The sequence below is a fragment of the Micromys minutus genome (assembly GCF_963924665.1).
Source record: "Micromys minutus genome assembly, chromosome: 23".
Taxonomy (NCBI): Eukaryota; Metazoa; Chordata; class Mammalia; order Rodentia; family Muridae; genus Micromys; species Micromys minutus.
The window spans coordinates 47718741-47736497 of NC_137958.1; the positions used below are offsets into that span (position 1 = coordinate 47718741).

General features: G+C 39.2%; 1 protein-coding gene across 1 annotated transcript in view; it reads right to left on the reverse strand.

The window, feature by feature from the left end:
• POT1 (protection of telomeres 1) overlaps positions 1-17757 on the reverse strand; it is a 56024-nt gene that overhangs the window by 17461 nt on the left and 20806 nt on the right. Inside the window, exons 4-8 of the mRNA XM_080936574.1 lie at positions 15420-15550; positions 12259-12549; positions 9664-9819; positions 2639-2808; positions 718-803 (exon numbers count right to left, since the gene is read on the reverse strand). Coding sequence (XP_080792700.1) covers positions 718-803; positions 2639-2808; positions 9664-9819; positions 12259-12549; positions 15420-15550 — 834 coding nt within the window. The remainder of the gene's footprint in view (positions 1-717; positions 804-2638; positions 2809-9663; positions 9820-12258; positions 12550-15419; positions 15551-17757) is intronic.

Below are 17757 nucleotides of genomic sequence, written 5' to 3' on the forward strand. Positions count from 1 at the left end.
AGGAATTGTTACAAAAAGATAGCTCAAAATACAGTACTAAGTGATTCCTTGGAAACCCCAGTAAAACCGTGTTGGTAGCCACTGGATGTTTTGGTAGATACAGAAGCTGCATAAACATGAAAAGAGACAGACAATGCTGCTAAGTTCAAGCCCACATCAGCACACCTCTCAGCATTAAGAAATGAGCTACTGGCATATGTCCCAAATAGATGAATCTCAGAACACAGTGTGTCCAAAAGCAATCCCTTTGAGATCAACAAGGAGACTATCTTTGAGAGATTTGGATGATTCATGTTTAAGCATTCAACATCCATATATGGGAAACACCAACTTGGACAAGTTAATATAAGGGAATATTAATACCTTTTGTTATTTTTAGGAACTGACAAGGAAAGTGGTTGCTTAGGGAAATTCATGAAACTTTTTTTCCTTTTTTTTTTTTTTTTTTTTTTTGGTAAATACAAAACACTAAACACACATCAAAAATCAAGTAAACACTATTAATTTGAAAATGTGATTATATATTAAGGGTGAGTCGAGATAGTTAGTGCATAGGACAAAATAAATGTTTAAGGAGTTACTTTTATGAATATACACATGTACTTTTTATAGTCAGATGAACGGGAAAGAGAGACCTAAGCAGGAAATCACTGAAAAGGAAACTGCGCTCCTAAACGTATGAGGAAGTAAGATCTCAATGTTATAAACCGTGCTTACTTGAAAATGCAAGGCTGTCCTCCTCTTTTGATTGACTGATGGCATTCGAAGGCTGAGTAACTGCTGGATCTGCACGTTCCAGATCTCTAAGATTGAAGAATATAAAAGCAAATTGTGCAGCAAATAGGGAAAAATTTTCAGCCACATCCCGAAATTCAGGAGTTCATTGTTGTACCAATGGTATGATTCTAATCAATATTCTGTAGCTTTTAACAGACTATCTGAGACTTCTAAAGCCTTTACAATAAGCAGCATAGGGAGAAAGATAGGAACAGAACACCGAGTTAATAAAATACTACATAAAAACAATCTGGGAACTTAATGGTTAACACTGTCAGTTACAATGATGTCACCAAGGCTTGGAAAAGTAAGCTTGGTCTGCTGGCTTCAGCCCCTTTCAGCACTCCCTTCCAGACCACCTGTCTCCATTGCTTTCTGATCACTGACCTGCAGGAAATCTGTGGAAGACATTGGTGCTCAGGGTCATTTGAACTCTGTGTGCCTGACACAAGAGGTTTCAGGAGAGTAATTTTAGCATGTTGCCTAAAAATCATTTTTGAAATGTTTTGGTAAAGAATGTGGTTTATTTTTTGCCCATGTCTGAAGAGTCTACTCGAGGATAAGCTAAAGAGATTCAGATTAAATTTATTGACAAAGCTAGTCTAAAAAAGCCCAGCAGATAATTTGTTCTTTGGTTTACTCTGATGAAGTTCATTTTGATTAAGCATAGCAAACTTAAAAAGGAAAAACATTAAATGTACAGTCCAAGTATTAGAGGGGCACAAGAAAGTGAAAGGGAGTTAAATCCTGAATTCATGGATATCAAATGGAATTAGGGAGTGGTGACCTTGGGGCAGGTAACCCCATCCAGGTAGGCTGACCACTCATGTGTTTGCAACTGAACAAGGAGCAGGCATTCTTACAACCTGGTTATTTTCATTTGGACACAAGGAGGCATGCCTGTGTGTAAAGCTGACAAGAAATGGATTGGGGTGGGTTTTCTCAGTTGTCAACCTGACTGTATCTTAAAAGACTGAGGCGGCACTCCACCTCGTCAGAGAAGCTGCTTCTTGCACTTGATGTTCCTAAAGTGATCCCTAGTGGACAATATGTAGAGAGCTCAAAGTTGCTGGGGCACTCCTCTTTAAATAGAATATCAGGCCTCGGGATTGATGTAGGAGAGAAGGAGAAAGACAGAATGCCATCTTTCAGACAAAAAAGGACTGATGCTCACACGAACTCAGAGACTGTCACAACATGCAAATTGACACACACAGGTTCAAAACAGGAAAAAAAAATCTTAGCTCTAAAAAGGGAAGTGGACATAAAGCCTCCCCTAACCAAGAAATTAATTAACTATATCTGATGGATACAGGAAAATCAGTTTTCACAATGGAGTTTCATGTGGTGTATCAACAGCTCTAGGACAGGCCCTACATTGTCCAGAGCCCAACAGTATAGACATTTTGTCGATGTTCTTGTTTGGTGCAGTGTATGCTTGGTTATTTTTTGCATTGTTAACTGTCTGTCTAGTTTATGTGTTTTGATTTGTTATTTTCCTTTTTGAGAAAGACAGAGAGAGAGAGAGAGAAGAGAGAGAGAGAGAGAGAGAGAGAGAGAGAGAGAGAGAGAGAGAGAGAGAGCGAGCATAAAGTTGGGTATGCAGAAATGTGAGGACAAATATGGGAGTAGTTAGGGAAAAGAATATGATCAAAATATACTATATGAAAGCACTGAAGAACATAGAGGAGAGACAGAAAGACAGTTCAGTGGTATAATCTGCCTGGCAGGTAAATGTCTGGTTTTGATTTTCAGCAAGACAATGAGGAAAAACAAACCAACCAAAGGCCTGACACCACCTGAGGACCAGGCTTGCAAAGTAACCTATAATGTTTTTCAAAAAGGGACACAAAATACTCACTTTTTCAGCTGATCCACACAAGAGCTTGTATCTGGCAAAACCCTGATTCCTCGCCCGTAACTGGTCCCTCCATGGAGATGAAACTCCAGTCTCAACAATGAACTACCGGCTTCCGAGGTGACAGACTGAAGTTTGGTATGGAGGCTATATACTCTAAGGAAGCTTCCAATCTGCAAAAAAATGATTTAAAATATCATTTTAGAATAAAAGGGATTGATTAAACAATTTCTGATATTTGAAAAATTCAAGATCAATAGGAGGCCAGAACCAAGAACACAATGACCAGGGACACTGTCCAACCACAGAGGACACAGGACGGCTCTGTGACTCAGGTCCTGCGTGGACTGGAAACATACACATTACACAGCACAAGCAGGCCCATTTCAGAGGCCTGTCAATAAAACAGAGAAGGTATTTAAGATGAAATGGCATTCTATCTGATAATATTACAAAAAAAACTTGCTTGAACTGCTCTAAAATAATATTAAAAATGTTACATAAAATGACCTCACTATGACACATTATAAAGAAATTAATCATGTAATTTTGTCAAAATAACATAATGGACCTTTTTAATTTCACAGGCTGATTTTCTTGCTAGGCACAAACATGTTCCTTAGCCCTCTTACTCCTGGCATTACATGTATGTGCCACCATATGCTTTTCCGTATAGCGCAAATTCTATAGAAACCTAAGTTTTAGTATAACAGTTGTACATTCACCACAACCTTGTAAAATATTATGTTAACTAAATATGGGATCAAACCAGAATTTTAACTACTCTATAGTCAATGTCAGCTATTTTTCTAAATTTAGTCAAACCACCTTCAACTAGACAATTTAAGATTTTCCTCAATGAAGTCTTCTAATGAGAAAACATAATACAGTGTCCCAAAACACTAATACCGAGAGTCATGTGCTGTATAGCCTCTAGTACCAGCCATGGGGAAAGGCAGTTCGTGCCTACATATTCAAACCCAGCCCAGGCAATGCATTTTCATAAAATAAAATAAAATAAATAAAATTAAGACACTGACATCTATCCAAAGAGACAAACTACACAATATAAACTGCATATAATTTTATATAGTCTTATGAGCAAAAAAGAATGCAAAAGAAGAAATTTAATTCATGTGCATATAAACAGTATTCCTGAGTATGTGATAAATGAGAAGCCACGTTTCTCCTTTCCCCTACAAATTCAGTATAATTGTGATAACATTAGAAAGAAAAGCTTCAAAGTGAGGGGTAGAAGTGGGGCTAAGTGGAGAGGAGGGAAGGAGAGAGAGACGAGCCACCAAGGGCTCCACGCTGAAGCCCCCTTGTTGGTCTCTCATGCAGGTGGAGCGAGGACAGTAGAGACGTCACAGACACAGCTGTGCTCGCACTGTTCCTCCCCTCTAAGGGCCTTCACAGTCCTTGTGCATTTTCTGAAGAGGGTAGGCAGGAGGACCCATCCATCCTATTTCCCCCACATGCCTTTACATCAGAGATAGAACAGGGAAAACAGAGGTTTGGGGAAAATATGTCAAATCTCAAGAGAAATATGTACTTTTCTGAGGACTCTAAAGTGTGATACTATAATAATAAATATTAAAATGTCTACTTTGTAAGCGTTTTGGAATGTTCACTATGTCTTGATTATATATTAGTACAGCATGTCCATAGTACAGATGTTGATAACATTCAAAGGACGGGAAAGCTGCCACACGGGGAAATGACCTACATTGCCTAAGCTATCTGAAGTATAATTTCATTTCTATTAAAATTTAAATTTAAGGAGATTTTAGCCAGACAGTTCAGGGTCTGTCTTAGTTATTTAGGGTTTTATTGCTGTGAACAGACACCATGACCAAGGCAAGTCTTATAAAGGAAAACATTTAACTGGGGCTGCCTTACAGGTTCAGAAGGTCAGTCATCAAAAAGAGAACATGACAGCATCTCAGCAGGGGGAGCTGAGAGGTCTACAGCTTCATCCAAAGGAAACCTGGAACAAAGCAAGCATCCTCAGGCAGCTAGGAGGGTCTCCAAGCCCACCCCCAGAGTAACACACTTCCTTCAACAAGGCCACACCTTCTAATAGTGCCACTCCCTGGGCCAAGCATATGCAAACCACCACAGGGTCTTTCATGACATCTGACAAGTATTCCAAAGCTGTGTATGGAAGAAAAGCGTCCATCCTCTGGAGAGTAGGACGTGGAGCAATGTGGAAATACAATGTCAGTCTAAGGAGCACAGAGCATAGCTTCGTGCTAGAGCAAGTGGAACTGCAGGTGCTTGAGAAGGTCCCGTGTGTAGCTCTTCAGCAGAGTGTGAATGGTGAATGCCTGCTACTTATTACAGGTCTCCTTCATATACTGGATTAGTATGCAACATGTATAGGTCAGCATAGAGCTTACTTCTCTGAGCAGATCAGAGTCAACATGACAAATTGTTATAATCAGAAATGCCTTCTGGAGGCAGCATTGCATTTTTATAAAGCTTGGGTAAAAATTATGAAATGTGTCTGATGATCTATTATGTTAAAAATTGTTTAATTTTGTTAGTAATACAATATTTTCCCCAGATTTACAAATCATAAAAGTGTCGTGTAATCTGTTACAAAGGGTTAGTCAGTGAGATGGGCTCTCACAATATATGACTGGAGGAATCACTGCACCTCTGTAAGAGTGCGCTCCAGTTTTGTATTTGCTCCTACAGCTAAGTGTAAGTAGTGGGCCACTGATGACAAGTGGGATTATGACGATGTATGTTTATGCTGTTTAAGAATTACAGCATGGTAAGAGTGCATCGTTTATGGAAGTTGATATTATGCTTCATAATAAAGTCATGATTAAAAACCCCTTTCCTGCTCCTATACAAGTTATGAAATTATCCCATGCACGCTGACACTGAAGTGCTGAGAACAAGGTATGCGTACCAATGCCACGTGACTGAAGACTTCCAATTTGTGAGGAAAGAGTAAAACTGGTACCAAGCAATAATACATAGTTATATCACACAGACAGGATTCTTTGCATCCTGACACAGTCCTGCAAACGCCATATAATGCTGTGATGTCCTTGAGAGGAATGGCATGTCATCTATTTTCTTACGTGTGCTCAAGTCACCCTCTAGTGGACAATGCAGAAGATACAACATTATGGCTAAAAATCCATTCACAGTAATTCTCAGACTGCTCAATCTGCAGATGTGCTTTCATCCTCCCTGCCCTGAGCGACTTTGCAACGAGCTGAGATGTAGGGAGGGAGGCAGGGCAGGTGGAGGAACATGTGTAATTAGGACATGAGCACAGGGAAAGAGACGAGAATTCCAATGACCCAAAGATCAAAGTGAACAACAGAGTAAAAGTGCACGTCCTCTCTCCTCAGTAAAGACGTCTGCACACCAGGAGAAACCTTCAGATTTACACTTATGGCTACTACTGTTCCCAGAGAAAGTTAATCCATGAGACGGAATCTTCAGAGAAAAATTCAGAAGTTTGTTTTCAAAAGTATTTTCCTAAGTCCAGGTGCCTGCACACATACGCCATGGCCCGCCCTTCACCTTGTTACTGATCTGGTCAGATAGGACATTCTGTAACGCGATATGAGGACATTCATTTAACAAAAGAGAACAGCACTGAGCTGCACATGCAGTCTTATTTCTGTGTTTTCTCTTCTTATAAACAGGTTGAAATGATCCACAGCTAAGTTTATTAAACCCGGAAAAGGACACTGCAGACTTATCTTCTCGTATAAAATGGGATGAAGCAAGCTCTTCTCTCTTGAGATAATATCCCAATCACTTTGTACTGTCATTCAAGATAGTGGTATCTGCTATAGGAGACTTTAAAAATATATAGGTAAAAATTAACAAAATGTATTCTCTACTATTTATGAGTCTAAGTTTAATAAAAACTGCCAAATTTCCATGGGCAGTAAGAAAGTCTACACAATAAACAGAGACCCATTCAAATTACTGTGGTGGTAGAGGTGGTGTAACACTTAAGTAAGATGCACACAGTTCATGTTAGAGCTGGAATTGGGCTAGAACCTTAGTCATGTGCCTGTCACAGACAGAAACAGTGACTGTGGTGACTGGGACCTCGGTGCTTTCACTCAGCCATGCAGAAACAGAGACTGCCTTCAAGCTGTTCGGAACCAGTGGTCCATGGAGTAGGAGCTGCAGCGCATGCATAGTCAGGTCCAGAGCCAGACTGCAGAATCTGCTTCCAATAATGAGACTTTGCTCCAGCATATACCAATAACTCAAAAATCCATTTTTGGAAAACCAAGTGAGCAAAGAGCACAAGGAAATTCTACAGAAAATATGTAGCTTTAAGATGTTTTCTTTACTGACTGTGAAATCTTGTTTCCTACAATAACTTGAAAACTTTACCAACACAAAATATACTGCTTCATACAAAGTAATGTATGATGAAAATTCACATTTCCATTGCTTCTAGTCTTCTAAGCTACTAAGAGGTGGACATTAGAAATGAAAACCAGTCATAGCAGAGTTACAAATACATGTTGTCCAGATGCTACCCATTTAAATAAAATAGTCTGCCATTGTTATTCTTATGTTGAGATAATACTGCTTTAGTGATGGCTTTCTGTGGCTAAAACCTGATGCTCACGCCAGGTTTGAAGGGTATGAAGACCTAATTGCCAGAGACACAGGGAGTTTGCTATGAGATTGTATCTCCTAGAAACATGAGAGAAGCTAAAGCCATGAAGTCATACCGGCAAGACTTGCTCAGTACAGATGTGTTCGCATGGAAGAAAGATGCCAAGGTCTGGAATCCAGACAAAGAACTACACACACGGAGGGCAGCTGGGGAAACGTCTTAGCAGGAAGGAGGCATCCACTGGTTACCTAATGCTGCTTTGAATGAAAACAGTCCACCTAGGCCCACAGGGAGGGCACTGTTTAGGAGGTGTGTCACTGCAGGTGGCTTTGAGGGTTTAGAAGAGATAGTCAGTCCAGTGGCTCGTACTCTCTTTCTGTTAGCTGCTGGTCCCGACACAGAACTCTGCAACTTCTTCAACATGTCTGCCTGTGTAGCAGCACGCCTTCCTCCATGATAGTGAATTAACCTCTGATGCTGTAAGTCAACCCCAATTAAATCATGCTTATAGCATCAGAAAGCCGGTAAGACAAACGGTGGTACCGGGGCTGAGGGATTGCTGTGATGGGCCAGACCACGATTCCTTTCAAGGATTGTAGACTCTGGAGTTTGGGTTAGAAAAGCAGTAAAATGCTTTAAGCATAGCTTAATGGACAATACTAATAAGATCATAGAAGACAGTGGTGCTGAGGGTGATTTGAACTGTGGGGACCCAGCTCAGGGGAGAATAATATTAATATATGACCTAGAGATCATTCTTCTGATATTGTAGTGAAGAATGTGGCTACTTTCTACCCTTATTTAAAAACATCTGCCTAAGGCTAAATGGAAGAGCTATGAACGAATGCTTTGGCAGAGGACATTACAAACAACCGAGCACTGATTGTGTCATGTGGTCATTCGTGTGGCCAGTCTCATGGAGATCTGGGAAGTGTGAGCAGATTAAAGAAAAGACTGAGCCTAAGTGGAGTAAAGGGAGTGGTGACCTCATCGTTTACCTCATCAGGCTACACCCCACCCAGCTAAGTGTCCAATGTGTGAAAAGGAATTAAGGAAAAGCTTACGGCCCGGCACTGAGGTGCACACCTTCAATCCTAGCACTTGGAAGGCAGAATCTGGTCTACACAGTGAGCTCTGTGACAGCCATAAAACAGAAAACTGATGAAGATGCGATGCAGAGAGAAAGCCACACTTCAGACCCAGCAAGCAGCAGAGCCTGACAGCCTCAGAGTCAAGGAAAGAGAATGGGTTATGGACAGCCCTCTCTACAGCTTAGGAGAGCAGCCGCACCGAGGCCTGCAGAGAAAGTGAAGCTGGACTGTCATAGAGGCTCAAGATGGCAGAGCAGTGGGGTCACCTGAAAAGAAGGTGGCCAACAGGGAGTGGACACCGTCTCGGAGAGGAAGGTGAGTTAGCACAGAGCTGAAGGGAGCTGGAGATCTGAAGAGCGCTCTGACTTCAGACGAGGCATGGAGCTGTCTGTGTTCAGCCTTGCTCTGCTCTAGTAGTTCTTCATTATGTTCCCTTTCTTCTGTTTTAGCATGCTCATGTACAGCCCATGCCACAATATGTTGGAAGGATGCAATCTCCTCCTCGCTGTTGAATTTATAGATGATTAAAATCTTAGAGTGCCACTGAGTCTCGGAAGACACTATGAACTGTTAAATGGGGTTGCACTGTGGGGACTTTTGAAGTTGGGTCCATGCGTTTCTGCATTATGATATGGCACAGCCTGTGGGGCCAGGGAGTAGAAAACTGTGGTTTGAATGAAAATGGCTCATACAGGCCCACAGGGCGTGGCACTATTAGGATGCAGCCTCCTTGGAGTAGGTGTGACACTGTTGGAGAAACTGAGTCACTGTGGGTGGGCTTTGAGGTTCAGAAGCTCAGGCCAGGCCCCAGTGGCTCCCTCTCCTAGCTGCTGATCCAGACATAGAACACTTGGCTTGTTCCCAAGCACCATGTCTGATTTCGAAGCCCCCATGCTTTCCACCATATTGATGATGGACTAAACCTCTGAACCTTAAATCCAATCACAATTAAATGTCTTTTTGTAAGAGTTGTTGTGGTCATGGAGTCTCTGCACAGCAATAGAAACCCTAACTAGACACACACAAAGCAACCAAGGCCATGAAATGTTAAAGACAGCAAGGAATGGGGAGTATGTAAGGAGTTGGAAGGAGATGAGTTAGTCATTCAATTATATCCACAAATAAAAATAATTTTAAAATGTGTGCATATATATCATATTCAATGTTTTAAATTTTAATTTAGATACTCATTTTGTAAGTTAAAATTTAAAGATAAATAAATCTGAAGTTAATTTCTACACACTACATATCACTTTCAAACATTATATACAAACTAAAAAGAATACAAAAACAAAATAATATGCATCTTGACTTAACATCACCTTGAGGGATTTTGCCACTTCAACATGATTATCATAGACAAGAATGTCTATCACCAGATTCTCCAGCTGCAGAATGTGACTCAAGTCACCTTCCAAGGTAAGATCTTGTGTGGAGATTCTCCAAGAGGGAAGCACAGTCCTGGTTCCGTCCCATACCTGCCATGGATGGTAAAGCAAAGCTTAGGAATCTTTAGGTGCTGTAAGAGGAGGATTACCAAGGACTGCTGATGAGCAGAGCAATGCAGAGATACCACGATGAAAAAGCTGCTCTAGGATACCACGCAAACTATTAACTAGCTGCAGACTTTCGATTTTCCTATCCTGTACTGCAATACCCCACAACACCCACCCCTTCTTCCCTCTCCACCTCCTGTACCCGTCAGCGCTGGGTCTGTATGACTTCTGCTTACTACTAAAAACAAGGGTATGAGGCAAACTAGGAAAAAAATGTCATTAAAACAATCAGATTGTACCTGTTTCAAAAATATAAAGAAGTCAGCTTAAAGAAATTTAAACTTAAAAGTATTTTTAGCATACCTGAAATAGATTTATCATGATTACTAAAAAAGGGACCATGATTACTATTGTACTAAAATTTAAAAGGAAAATATTACTTTGCATACTAATAAGTGTGACTTAGAATAATGTCTATTTTTGTTTTTAATGTTTAATTAAAATTAGATTTGATGAATAAGAAAATCAACGACAGAGAAAAATCAGCCATAATTCTGCTCCCTCAAAGTAGCTAACAGCTAAGCATTGCCATGCATTATTTGAGAATATTTTTCTACTGTATGCACACGTCCAGCATACAGATGAAGACATATTACTAGGCAGACTACTACTAAAGTTTACTTTAGCAAGTTTAAGTCTACAATTTTAGTTAAATTGTAAAGTAAATAGCCATAGAGCATCCTAGCATACAAAAGTAGTTTTACACAGTCAATTACTACAGTTTTTGTCCTTCTAGGTTTTGAATGAATATAAGGCAAACTATTCTTTCAAGTATACTTTTTCATAGTTAAAATGATTTAAATAAAAGAAATTGATAAAAATAAAATTTTAAATGTTTTGCAAAGATGTTTCAGACATGTTAAGCTGTCCTCAAGAAAACCTTATTAATATTTCTCAATGCTGAATTTTAAAATAAATTCCTTAATCCTATTATTAAGATCTGCTCATCGTCAAACCTGGAGTGGGGGGAGCGTATCTGGTTCCACCCACTAACACTGTAGTCAACAGTTTCTGGAGGAGAAAGAATCATTTTCTGTGGCAGTGTAACCACTGGTAGGTTTGCTATGCCCAATGAATGGACTCACATTCAAGGATATATTCACAGAGCTAAATGACCTCAGGGAGTCACTGAAAACAAAACAACAACAAAGGAAAGAAAAGGACATAAAGGTAGGAATGAGATGTTTTCTGAGGATGAATGAGGAGATAAGGGGAAAAAATGGGAGGTGGATATAACATTTCATTGTGTACATTTATGAAATTCTCAAAGAAAATATCTAAAAAGACAACATAATAAACTCTTTCCCCAAGATTGACCTATCAGATAATGGATTATCTACTAAAACAGGCAACAGGCATATTTTAGTTCTTTAGACAGAAATAAGCATTTTTGACTCTCAGCTACAGGAATAGTGACAGTCATTAACAGTCACCAGGTGTTATCTGCAAAGAGCCAGTGTTTTGTTCTTAGTAACGTTCAATGTTTAATAAACGGAACGTGTTATGGAAGTCACGCTGGCTAGGGATCAAAAGTGTTTGATCTAAGATTCCTTCTATCTGTAGATGACTTTATGTTTGTTTCGTTTAGCTTTCTTTACATGACTTATTTAACTTCCTTTAAAATAAGAATGTATTTCTATTCTCTATGTTTATATAAAGCTATCAGCTTCAGAAGCCTGGTATTTTATTCAGTGAATTCTATTTTTGCTGTCCCTTTAAAATGTCCCAGTAGTAACTGTAATTCTAAGCCCTATCTTGTCTAAAGACTATGACATTATATTTCTTGTTTAGTTACTTCAAATAAACAGACAACAGAGAATTAAACAAGGATCTCAAGCAAGGGGGAACTGCTAAAACACCCTTTATAATATATGGTCAAGCAAGGAAAACTACTATCTTCCTTGGATTACATAGTGTCTGTGGGACTGCATTTTTTTTCCTGGCTGATTTAAAAACAAGAGAAAGATAGCAACAAACATTTCAAGGTTCTTTATGTCTGTTCCCATGAACCAGGCAGTGAAGGTCATAAGAAAGGAAAGTAATGGACAATGACAGAGTTGACTTTTACAAGAAGCAGAAATCCCAACACAGAAGTGTCATTATTCTCTAGGTTATTATTATAAAAGAAGTGAGTGTTACACTATTTCTAAAATTCATACTCAAGGATACTGTTTTTCTCTGAAGGAAAAGCACAGGGACATGCAGAAAAAATATGCGGAAAGGGGAAGGGGGGGTTCCTCAACAACGATACATTCAGTTAAATTCAGACGAAAAGCAGTCCACAAACACTCTCAGAATGCTGCAGGCTCCTTAACCACTGTAAGGTGGCACTGAAATGTGATTTCAGTTTGTAAAGTTTACCTTTAGAAGAAATGCTGCTCCGTCCACTTGTGCTTTTCCCAGGAGCTGACAGGTCAGGTCATAATACTGCATGGGCTGAGTGTCACACAGCTGCACTAAACTGGAAGAAGGAGAAATGTGCTTGGACGCCCAAACACGCAAAGCTTCTACCAGTTTTTGATCCTCAGAAGTGAAGCTAAAAGCTTTGCTTGAAGTACGTGCTATGACAGGTGTCCCTAAAGTCCCTTCAAACGTCAGAGATGCGAAACCAGAGCTGTTGATTCCCTGAAGCTCGTTTTTATATACCTGGATCTAAGAAAGTGGAACAGAGTAGAAAATAAATAAAACTCAGGAAACAGAAACACCAGAAATTCTACATTTTTCTAGTATAAGTAGCAGAGTAACTATTTTTTATTAATTGAATTAGCTCACAAAACAACACAATCAATTGATAATATGTCAAAATATACAACTATGCAAAATGTAAAACATTAAGAAAAATTTATGCTTTAGAAAAATAGTATCTAAGTACTATTAAACTTGCATTTTTATAAGTTTTTATTAACCCTAATTTTTAATAAGGTGAAGAAATAATGTGATAGCTATTTATGTGGCATAGGGAAATCCAAAAGACACACCTGTGTGGAGTAACGCACACAGCAGAAGCTAAGGCATTCTTATGACTGAATATGCTGAGCCTGCTCTGAGGACTGTCACTGTGGAAGTCTGTGGGATCCTTCACAAGTGTGCTCCTATCAAATATGTAGTGTTGATACTGTTCATGACTCACTTGTTCACATGAAATACTTCCTCGTGCTTGCACTCAGTAGTACTTAAGCTGTATATCATTTAACTTATATTCCCAGCAGTATTTGAGCTGTGTAGAAATGTGGGCAGGAACCCTCTATCACCTCACTGTTTACTTCTGTTCCTCACTCTTGGGTTTAGAACTTTGTTTCCTACTGTTCTTTTCCCCCACCTTATGGAATTCTTGATGCTTCATTTACTTCTTGGGTATAAGTGGACTGTATGTATCATGGTGTGCAGAGAATCACTACGGCTTTAAATCCACCTCCGCTACACACTCTGCACCCCACAACCCTAACCCCTCAGTGGCGTGACTCTGCTTAACCATGCCATCTGTCCCTTGTATTACTGTTAGTGGGCAATACGGCTGTTTATGCTAAAGTCATTTATGTCTTGGAGAAATTATTAAGATAAGTCAAAAGCACTCATATTTACTCACAGTCAAATAGTTTTGCAACTTCTTAACCAGTTTTTAGTTGGAAAGGGCCCATGCTATAGTTCAGCTAAATATAAAATTCGAGGTACATCAATTTTTATCAAAGCTCATCGCTATTGTCTATATGGAATGTGCTAATTCTGTCCCAGCTGATTTTAAGTTTGTCTGTGCTGATTTTCAATGCTTTCCCAACCCATTCACTTTTTTAGATTTGTCTTACTGTCTTACATATATTCCCCCTTTTTTTTTTTTCTCCTGAACTTTAAGCTGCACGTTACATTATTAGATATTGCTGCAAAGGTCACTGTGGTCTATTTACTTTTGTCTAATGTGTCTTTATACCTGGCAGTGTCAATAAGTAATTCATAGTAATGTGTACAACAGGCTTTTCATTTGTTGTTCCTTTTAGGTACTGTACTTCTCTTTTGTTTCTTGTTCAGTTTCTATTTCTCTGTTTTGACTGCTGATTTATTTTTACTTGTTTAACATTTAAATGTGGTGAACATACTTTAATTTAAAAAAAAAACTTAAAATATCTACTATAAAACTGCTTAATAAACTCTATGTCTGGGTCACGGTGGAATTTGTATGAAAAGTCCACTTAGATTCTAGAAACTTTCTTCTTCTTCCTCTTGGTAGTAAGCTTCTACACTCATAGCATGCATTCTGTCCTTGATGACTAGGGACTACAGAGCAACACCTCACAGATTCTGATGGCTGCCTCCTCCTCAGGGCAGAGTTCTGCTCCTTTTGGCAAGTTGCTAGCTGAGCACCTAAATGACAACAGACTGCATTTATACTCTCTTAAGGATGATCTGAAGAAAGCACAGGGTGTCCCCCAAGCCCTCTACTTTAGTGGGACCCACCCTGTAGTCTGGCCTAGGACTTGTAGTTTTTGACAGTGTATAAGAAGGCTTCTCCTAGAAGGATGCCCTTCCTGAGATAAGGTAAGGCTTTGGGGTCTTAGCAGACGTGTAACAGGCCTAGCTGCGGTCAGTGTGACAGGCTCACCAAAGACTCGTGTGCAGCACTGGCTGTGTTGACTATGGAGCACAGGCCTTGGTGTCAGTATTAGGCACCCAGCGCCTCTAGGTCTAGACTTGTTCTCTTGGGCTTCTTCTTCTGGCAGGCGGCTGAGACACTGCTGCCAGCCTCTCTACTAATGACTGGGCCCAGATGAGCTGCCTTTTTATATGCCGTGCCTGTTGGGGTTTTGTCACAGTAATAACAAAGAACAAGACAGTGTTAAAGAGGTGGAGCATCAGTTATCCTTGACCACTAGGCCTCCAGCATCTTCACTGCTATGTCTGTTTCCTATGCACCTTCGGTTCTCCTAACACAGAGATCCTTCCAGTCCTTAAGTGATCTTCCTGGCCTGTAGAGCTCACTTTTCAGTCGTATTTGGGGGCAAAATGCCCCTAAGCTCAGCAGACTGCCGGGTACAACTGCATACATTTTTCTCTCAGAGAGAGCCACGTTCTTTTAGCTGGGAGGAGTTTCAGTCTTCCCTTCCTCAGCTGACCAGAATTATACAACTTGTACTTCAGGAATCTGAAGCTAGTCAGAACAACAAACTAAAAACCCCATCTTAGATAAAATTAATCTAATTAGATAAGGTAAGTTAGAAGGATGCATCCTATCCTTTGCAAATTAAATTTGCAAACTTGAGACCATCAACCATATCTGGAAATAACAGCACACACTGGAACCAGTCAGAATCATGGCTTCTAATATATATCTGAGGAAAGAGGACATGCAATTTATTTAAATGAAGAGGAATCTAGCTACTAAAGAAGCCTGATTCTATTTCATTTCTTATCTCTTTGTATGCTTAGTATCACTTTTAACAGGGAAGCCATATAATTAATACTAGCTGCTATTAGTGAACAATGCAGACTTCCTGTCTAATAATGTAGGTTGCAGAAAGGATGAATCATACCTTTAGCCTGTGGAAGCGAACTATGTCTCCAATTTTATAAATGATCGGAAGGGCTTCATAGTTTCCACTAAAGAGCATGCATGTTAACTTCACATTTGTCTGGTCCACAATTGTTACAACTGAGCAATAATCTGGGAAACAAAAAATATTTAACAAAAAATTCAAGTATTTCAATGCATCTGATAAAAGTAGAACATTACTCATTTCTGTTTTTTAAGACTTTTACAAAAAAAATGAGATAAAGACATTTTTTGGTTTTCAGTAGACTTGTAAAATTAAACTGAAAAAGTGATCCCCAAGATTTAACCTTAAGATATTTAATGAAACAAAAATAATTAATACGTATTATTTTTCTGGAGAAGAAAGATGTTTATTGTTAAAGTATAGGTCATGAAAGACAAATATATTCTAGTAAACAAAAATAACTGTAAAATAATATAATTGTACTGATGATGAGGGGAAGTAGAAACCGAATGGTGGGCTGAGAACAGGAGGGCATGGGAACAGGAGAGATCAGCAGGGGGAGGCTGAAGGGAGAGTTCTGAGACAATAGGAACTGGGAGAGGCTGGACGCCTAATGACCTAGTGTAACAGAACTTCCCATACATCTATGAGGGTGACTCTAGCCAAGACTCCCAGTGAGATCGAGCCTGAACCACTCATCTTCTGTAACCAGACAAGGCTTCTAGTCGAAGGATTGGGAGACCAACCCAGTCACAAATCATGGACTTAGCAATTTGTCCTGCCTATAAAATGTGATGGGTGGAAGTGGCCAACCAATGACTGGTCCAGTCTTGTTCCTGATTTTAGTGACAATGCTTTGAATTCCTCTCCATTTAGTGTTTGGAGATGGCCTTTATTATGTATAATGTTATGTTCCTTGTATTCCTCCTAGTCTCTCTACATGTTTATCAGGAATGGTTTGGTCAAAGGACTTTTTTGCAAGCAAGAACACAATCGTGTGCTTTGTTTATAGAGTGGATTATTACACTTACTGATGTACTTATATTAAACTATTCCTTAATCTCTGGAATGAAGCCTACTTAGCCATGGTAGAATTTTTTTCCTAATGTATTCTTGGATCCAGACTAGAAGGATTATATTGAGAATTACTGTATCTATGTTCATAAACAAAACTGGTCTCTTAATTCTTTTTTTGTTGAGTCTTTGTGTGATTTATGTATCAGGTTAATTACAGTCTTGTAAAACCAACTGGAAAGTGTTCTTTTGGTTTGTTTCTTGGTGAATAATTTTAGGAGTACTGGCCTTAATTTTTCTTTAAATACCTCAGAATTCTTCCCTGAAATCATGTGGCATGGACATTTGATTGAATGACAGCTTCCATTTCATTAGGTATCCTTAAATAATCTATCTGATCTCGACATAACTTTGGAATGTGGTATACAGCAAGCAAATCATTCCCTCTTAGATTTTGCAGTTGATGGAGCGCAGGTTTTAACTGTGTACTTATTTCCTCCTCCTTGGTTAAGTTATTTTGGCTAAGGATTTCTCCATACTATTGATTTTTCTAAAAGAAGCAACTTTTGTTTCATTGTTTCTATTTTACTGATTTCAGCCCTGAGTTTAACTTTCTTGCTGGCTACTGCTTTGGGGACTTTTGCCCTTTCCTTCCTTCCCCACCCCCTTTCTTTTTCATTTTAGAGCTTTCAGGTGTGACATTAAGTAAGCTCTCCAATCTTTTTACGTAAGTAAGCACTTACCACTTAGTCCATTAGTTCTTAACAGTGAGTAAGGACTCCTTTAGGAATCTAACAGCCCTTTCATAAGGCTGCATAGAAAACATTCTGCACATCAGATGTTTACATTACGATTCATAACAGTTGCAAAACTATAGCTATGAAGTAGCAATGAAATAATTTTAGAGCTGGGGTCACCACAACAGCAGGAACTGTATTACAGGTCACCGTATTGGGAAGGTTGAGAACCAACGCCTAAGTCTATGAGCTCCTCTTCTGAAACTGCCTTCCTTTTATCCCATACGGTCGGACATGCTTTTAACTTTCACAACTCTTAAATATTTTAAATTTCCTTGTGTCTATTCTTCATTCATTACTGAGTTGTGCAGCTTCTTGTGTTTAGAAAATTTCTGTTGTTGATATCCAACTATAATCCTTAGTAGTCTGACAAGATGTACTGTTACTTGATTTTTTTTTTTTTTTTTTTTTTTTTTGGTCAAACTTGCATTGTGTTCAAGTATGTTGTCAATTTTAGAAAAAGTTCCATGAGCTGATGAGTTTTAATCTTTTGTGTTTGGGATAAATGTTCTGTAACTATCTGCTAGATCCATTTGGCTTATGGAGTCATTTAGGTCAGCATT